Source organism: Oratosquilla oratoria, chromosome 34 (genome assembly GCF_046742065.1).
Source record: "Oratosquilla oratoria isolate Oo_2021 chromosome 34, ASM4674206v1, whole genome shotgun sequence".
NCBI classification, from domain to species: Eukaryota; Metazoa; Arthropoda; class Malacostraca; order Stomatopoda; family Squillidae; genus Oratosquilla; species Oratosquilla oratoria.
In genome coordinates, this window is record NC_134810.1 from 7015664 (window position 1) to 7023534 (window position 7871).

General features: G+C 34.9%; 1 protein-coding gene across 1 annotated transcript; it reads right to left on the reverse strand.

Moving 5' to 3' along the window:
* Window positions 1-949: 949 nt before the first annotated feature.
* Window positions 950-7663, reverse strand: LOC143018327 (uncharacterized). Its single transcript, XM_076173685.1, has 6 exons — window positions 6985-7663; window positions 6820-6873; window positions 5505-6577; window positions 4701-5261; window positions 1775-2040; window positions 950-1199 (listed from the first exon to the last, which is right to left on the reverse strand). Exons 1-6 carry the CDS (start codon window positions 7661-7663, stop codon window positions 950-952), a joined length of 2883 nt encoding a protein of 960 aa, XP_076029800.1.
* Window positions 7664-7871: the final 208 nt, after the last annotated feature.

The window sequence follows — 7871 nt, forward strand, 5'->3', positions numbered from 1 at the left end:
AAAGATTAACAAGATTTCGTTACGTCGGCCGATAACGTGCAGGTGTTGACCCGGGACGCAGCTAAGCCCTTTGTATAGTAGAGGTCTTGACCTGAGACGCCGAGGATCTATTGTTGTCAAAAGGGCGTTGTCAAGAAAGGTCGATGAGCTTGGTCACCAAAAAATGGAAATCCCTAGAGAGACGCTAGTCTCGTCGTTGAAACCACATCTTGTAGCATATGTATGCGTGCGCGCATGTGTATGCTAATCATTGAAGTGTTGCATACGTTAAACACATAGATGATAAGAATAGGAGGAAGCAGTGTAGAGTACTGGTTATGGTTCTCTATTGTAGGGGTAGTATGAACTGATGTCGAGGCCACGGGGAACTCTTTTGATGTGATCTTTTTGCAATACGGTCTTCGTAAGATCGTGAAACCTAAGTGTTTTGACTTTGTTATTTGACACTTGTCCATTTATACGATAGGATTCAGAAAATTTTGGGGAGACCTTCCAGGTAGGGGTGTGGTTGAGGGTGCAAACAATGTCTCCAAGTTCAAATATATAAGCTGTAGCTGATTTGTTATACAGACGGAGCAATACGTCCCTAGTCAGATGAAGAGTATTATGTATTATTTTGAATATATATATATTACTTTGACGTTGACATAATCATTGTATTGTAAATAGGGGTAATTCTGAAATAAGATGGTCAAACGGTGGTCTTTTGTCCGAGTCAAAAAGGACAAAATAAGGTTCATCTTTAAAAAAATAAAAAATTGTGAAGATCAGAAGCAAAATTTCGAAGAACATTGATAATATTTCTATTCTGGTGTTCAACTAAGTCATTAGAACTAGGACGATAAGCAGTAGTATTACAAGTTTTGTGTGTAGTGAAGGGCATATGAGTTTGTCAATAATGGTCTTTGCCATGTGTTGTGCTGCCTTGTCTGGTAAGGGAGATACAGAATCAGGAAAAATGGTCGACACAGACAAAGAGGTATTGGTTTCCACTGGGTGTATTTGGTAACTTAAAGAGATCAATAGCTACTGTGTCGAATGGTTTATAAGGGATCACATAAGTTAAAACTGGAACATAACCGCTGATATGACCTTTGTGAGTCGCACAAGAGTGACAAGCATTAATGTGGGAGTGTATATCTTTCCTCCAGGTTAACCAGAAGTAGTGCAATCTATCTTGTGTAATGCATTTCTCCTTGCTAGGGTGTGACATAATGGAGAAATCGTATAAAAGGTTCAAAACTTCCGGAATGAAGTCCGTAGGGACTACGAGCTGAAATAATGACTGATTAGGTTCATGTTTGTTCGTTAGTGCTGTTTTTATACAAGATGTCATCAACTATTGTTTCATTGTCGAGGCTAGGAGGGAAATTATCCAAAACAGTTGTGTCTGCAGATTCGAGGAAGTATATAACACGTTTTCAAAGAGAGCCTGATCTCTGCGCTTCAGCTATGCGAGCTTATGTAAGAGTTACTGAAAATGGATTTTGAGTTATGGTCACGATATTGTGACTGAGAGCGTGTGCCACTAGGTTCGCTTTACCCTGAACAAAATAAAAGGTGAACATGAACTTTTGTATGACGAAGAACCAACGGGCAAATTTTCCCGAGAGATTCTTTTCCTTTGAAGAGGTGTAAAATTGGTTGATGGTCAGTGTAGATGTGCATGTCGTGACCAAGGATGATCTCTTTGAAATGCTTGAGTGCGTATATAACAGTTAAAGCCTCTATGTCTGTGATTGATCAATTAGATTCGTGTTTGCTGAGTATGCACCTAGCATAGGCAATTGGTCTGAGTTTTGTAACATGTTCTATTAGGACTGTGCTAAGACCGGTGTAGGACACATCTGTGTATACTGTGAAAGGAAGCTTGCGTTTTGGGAAGGCAAGAACAGGTTCGGTGTTTAATTCTCTCTTTAAGTCATTAATGGCTTTCTCTTGGTCAAGTGTCCAAATAAAGGGTGTCCTCTTAAATAGCGAGGTAAAAGGTGTTGCTATATCAGCGTAATCTTGAATTTTGAATGTAATGCCTGTAAAATCCTGATACACCAAGGAATGAAAATGTGTGATCAACAAAAACAGTGCGTGAAAAATCAGTGACTGTCTTCACCTTGTCCTGTGAGGCTGAAATTCCTTGATGAGATGAGTGGAGGAGGAGATCGTCGTGGTGGCGTGGAGAAGGAGAGGATGTCCGATTCGTGGGAGTAATGCTACGAAGATGAATTTCCTCGTAGTGGGCAGCTGGACGATGTGGCGAAGAGCGTTGGCTCGTAGTATGATGTTTGGCGATACAACGAAGAGCATTGGCTCATAATTATTACACTTGGCGATGCAGCGAAGAGCGTTGGCTAGTAAATATTATGCTTGACGATGCAGTGAAGAGCGTTGGCTGACACTTTGCCACGTTCCTTCTTTTGCCATATATATTGACCAACTTGACTTCAAACTGTTCCTCTCAAGAAGCCACTCAGGCGAAACTAGTCAGGAATAAAAGTATTTCCCTCAGCCCGTGTTCCCTTTACCTCCTATCCACATTCGTCAAAATGTATACACAATAATAATAATAATAATAATAATAATAATAATAATAATAATAATAATAATAATAATAATAATAATAATAATAATAATAATAATAATAATAATAATAATAATAATAATAATAATAATAATAATAATAATAATAATAATAATAATGATGATGATGATGATGATGATGATGATGATGATGATGATGATGATGATGATGATGATGATGATGATGATGATGATGATGATGATGATGATGATGATGATGATGATGATGATGATGATGATGATGATGATGATGATGATGATGATGATAATAATGATAATAATAATAGTAATAATAATAATGATAATAATGATAATAAAATATTAATAATGATGATAATAATAATACTAATAATAATAATAACAATAATAACAATGATAACAATAATAATAATAATAATAATAATAATGATAACATGATAATAATGATGATAATAATAATAATCTTAATAATAATAATAATATAATAATAATAATAATAATAATAATAATAATAATAATAATAATAATAATAATAATAATAATAATAATAATAATAATAATAATAATAATAATAATAATAATAACAACAACAACAACAACAACAACAACAATAACAATAATAATAATAATAATAATAATAATAATAATAATAATAATAATAATAATAATAATAATAATAATAATAATAATAATAATAATAATAATAATAATAATAATAATAATAATAATAATAATAATAATAATGATAATAATAATAATAATAATGATAATGATAATAATAATAATAAAAAAAATAAAAGAAATAATAAAAATAATAACGATAACAATAACAATGATAATAATAACAATAATAACAATAAAAATAATAATAATAATAATAATAATAATAATAATAATAATAATAATAATAATAATAATAATAATAATAATAATAATAATAATAATAATAATAATAATAATAATAATAATAATAATGATGATAATAATAATAATGATAATAATAATAATAATAATAATAATAATAATGATAATAATAATAATAATAATAATAATAATAATAATAATAATAATAATAATAATAATAATAATAATAATAATAATAATAATAATAATAATAATAATAATAATAATAATAATAATAATAATAATAATAATAATAATAATAATAACAACAACAACAACTAGCGGAACCCCTGTAAATTACACGAAAGAGAAGAGGGTAAATCATTGCATCAAGATGGCAAGAGAGGTAGGATATCCTCTCCCTCTGTTGTTCTTCAGGGTACACTAAAATGTCACGCTGGACAGGAGGTGCTCCATCATCACCGACAGATATTGCTGCAATTTCATCATTTGTTGGATTATTATCGAGAACTTCGGCAGCTTCGAGAACTTCGACACCATGGTAGGTCTTTGCTTTTGATTTAAGCGTGGCATACTTTCGATAACTTTGGCACCTTCGAGAGCTTCGGCACCTTCGAGAACTTCGGCACCTTCGAGAACTTCGGCACCTTCGAGAACTTCGGCACCTTGGAGAACTTCGGCATCTTCGAGAACTTCGGCACCTTCGAGAACTTCGGCGACTTCGAGAACTTCAGCGCCCTCGAGAACTTTGGCACCTTCGAGAAATTCGGCACCTTCGAGAACTTCGGCACCTTTGAGATCTTCGTCACCTTCGAGAACTTCGGCACCTTCGACAACTTCGGCGACTTCGAGAACTTCGGCGCCTTCGAGAACTTCGGCGGAACCCGTGTAAATTACACGAAATTATATTTTCAATACTAATTATGTTGTTCCTAACCTATACATGTTTGAATAAAATGTGATAAGATTTGAATTGTATTTTAAAAATGAGCAATATATGAAACAGTTTACAAAACTTCTTTATATACAATATTTCTTGTGAAGGTAGTTCCTCTTCTCTGGCCATGAGTAGAATCATTCTGAGGACAAATTTTCACTCCTACACTGTTCATAGACCTTGCTCTTGAGAAGGCTACATAAAGTTGTCCATGAGTAAAGCAAGGTTGTGGTAGGTAGATCCCAACCTTATCGAAAGTCTGTCCTTGAGCTTTATTAATGGTCATTGAATATGATAGGCGGACGGGAAATTGAGTCCTGTGCAGAACAAATGGAATATTTACGTCACTGGGATTAAGTTTAATTCTTGGAATTAAAACTCGCTCCTGAGCATGAGATCCACTCATGATTGAAGCTAGAATACTGTGGTTATGAAGCTCCAATACTTCTAAACGCGTTCCATTACATAGTCCTTGCGTTATTGACAGGTTTCGAAGCAGCATAATAATAGATCCAACTTTAAGATTGAGACGATGAGGAGGCATTCCCGAAGGTGTAAGTGAATTTATGAATTCGATTGGATAATTATTGGCTTCCATTTCATTGTCTGATGATACTGAATCTATACTTAGATATGTTTTGCTCTCAGTTGGTAGTCTTCGTAGGATATCTTCACTAACTTTCAAGCAATCTACATTTTTTTGTGACAAAATAACTCTACTTTTCATTTCGTCTTGGGTGCAATTATCAAATATGTCTGATACTAAAGAGTCAATGCATACACATTGTTCTGGGATATCGATCGTATCATCAGAAACGTTATCAAGTGAACTCTGCACTCGACCATTTCCAATCTGTAAGAGCCATTGTGAGAAAACTTGTTCGTTTTCATTAGTCCTCATATTCTGAGAGAGTTTAAGTTGATGAAAATTGTGCCACATTGGAGACTTCTTTAGGCATACATCCAATACTGCAGCAGGTGGAGCTCTAGGAACCACAGGCAGAACTTGCCTGAAGTCTCCTCCTAATATGATGACTTTACCACCAAATATGCTATTATTATTCATAATATCTTGTAAACAATTATCAATAGCATTCAATGCATATCGAGGGATCATCGACGCCTCATCAATAATGAAGACTTTCACCTGCCTGAGAATATTGGCTTGGTCAGAATTAGGCGGAATATTGCAGGTAATTGTCTCAGTCAAAGGAACAGGAAGTTTGAAGATACTGTGAAGAGTTTTTCCATTTTTCAATAGTGTTGCTGCAATACCTGTCCAAGCAGAAGTACTAATAGCCACATTTTGAGTCACCAGGTAATCATAAATCATATTGAATAGAAAAGTTTTGCCAGAGCCACCAGGAGCATCCATGTAAAACAGTCGGTGGTTGGTTTCTAATCCTCTATCTATTTCACTTACAGCGTTAATGGCACTATTAAATACATATCTTTGCTCAATATTTAGTACTTCAGGATTGACTTCTTGAATTTCTTCCATATGTTGAATGGCAGGGGGCTCACTGATTGGTTCTGGCAGACCAAGCATTGCACAATTCATGCCGTTTTCATTCAAAATCATGTTTATGTGATGCAGAGCGATATTTTCTGCAACATTATTATCATATTGGCATAAAAGGTCCTCTATCATAAGGTGTTTGTTATCATTCCATAATTGTAAGGCATTTTGTGGTGTATTGAATAAACAAATCATTGCAAACATGTTAAGAAGCTGTCGTGGCATTTGATATATAGCTGCCTCACTCAAAGCCATTTCTAGTTCGTTGTCATCTTCAAGCAGTTGCAATCGAATACAGGCATCCTTAAAGGTCGGCAACTGTTCACCTCCTACAGTTTTCAAGTCATCAAAAGAAGTTGCACCTGGTACATGAAGAAGAAGCATCCTTAAATGGAATTTCTCAGCATTTCTAGGACTGGCAGAGTACATTCTCGTTACAATCTGGCGGTAACGTTGTCTTCTGGTCCAAGTGTTGCTTTGGTTATTAAATACATAATATTCAGGGATATCAGTATAAAGGTGGGCTCTTGTATCCACGTCACTTTGGTTAAGTTTGAACCATGCAGTTAATTGCGTGTCTTGTCCTTCTGCACGGGCAGCAGCCTGTCTTTGTTCGCCCGGCTTATAATAAACTTGTTGCTGGTCAGGCAAATGGAGTGCCAGTCGGTAAACTGTGTGCGACTGTCCATACATTTTATATTCTGACAAACGCCAAAATGCTTCAGGCGGAGATACGTATCTACCCGAAATATATTGTTTAATTTCATTATATTCATTTTCATTAGTTTGATTGTTGTTCATATTCATTTCCATCATTGCGCAATCATGTCCTTTATAGACATATTTGAAAAGATATTTCACACTTTTTACCGATATACACACTTCTACATTAATGTGAGCACCATATTTTCTGAGTAAATATTTATTATATGGTACTACAAACCTGCAGTCAACCTCATGGACGCCCACTCTAACAGAATCTCCATTATTTCTGCGTCTGTAATGAGGATATCCAGAAATATTTGTTATAGTCTCCTCCTGATACGGCATAGGAAATTTCTTTTGACACTCTCCCTCTACCAACAGATTGAATTGGGATTAAATGTACCGCAGGGTCCATGAATCATTAGTTTTTTCACTAATTCTCTCAATTCTGGATCATGTTCTGATGGTAATTCAGCTGAAACAATATTATCAATTTGTTCTTTAGTTCTAATTTTATCTTCTTCACGCAACATGATTAGCATGTGACAATACGGGAGACCTCTTTTCTGAAATTCAATAACATGTATCGCAGCAATAGGTACCCCAAGTACATGTCTGTCCTTTATGTCAATCATTAATTCATTGAGATGTTGTTTGAAAACTCGTGCCAACAAATCAGGTCTGTTCTGTGCAGTTTCATGAGGCTGTAAGTTTTCAGTTACTTCTCGACATTTTGGATTGCAAGTATATGTTGTAAATAAATCAGGCCTTCCATACTTGCAAACTATTGCCATTGCATCTTGATAGCATTGTTGCATATTTCGTGGGCTCCCTGTGAAGGATGGTGGCAAAATGTCAGGTACTCCAGGATCTTCATTTTCATTATTTCTTGCAAGGTGGTCCATCAAACCTGAATACATTGCAACTCTTATTTGTGCTTGATTTTCTGCAATGAATTTCAAACGACAACCCTCTACTTTAACATAAGCATCAACTATATATTGCTGAAATAGTTTTCCACCACTGTGTATTGGACTGAAGCCACCTCTTATAACTAGACGATATGCATAAAATTCCTGCATAGTAACCTTGTTACGAACTCTAGTTTGCCTATTTTCTACATGAGTAATGTTTATATGCCATCCGAATTCACCATGAAGAAAGAGAAGAGGGTAAATCATTGGATCAAGATGGCAAGAGAGGTAGGATATCCTCTCCCTCTGTTGTCCTTCAGGGTACACTATAATGTCACGCTGGACAGAAGGTGCACCATCATCACCGACAAATATT

What these genes read in the sequence shown, in the direction of transcription:
- LOC143018327 (XM_076173685.1), bottom strand. Translation starts at nt 7,663, where the DNA reads ATGCAGGAATTTTATGCATATCGTCTAGTTATAAGAGGTGGCTTCAGT. An exon ending in TTAAACTTAATCCCAGTGAC is followed by an intron (nt 2,041 to 4,700) that starts GTAAATATTCCA and finishes TTGGTGTATCAG; the next exon opens with GATTTTACAGGCATTACATT. An exon ending in AGACCAATTGCCTATGCTAG is followed by an intron (nt 1,200 to 1,774) that starts GTGCATACTCAG and finishes GTCACACCCTAG; the next exon opens with CAAGGAGAAATGCATTACAC.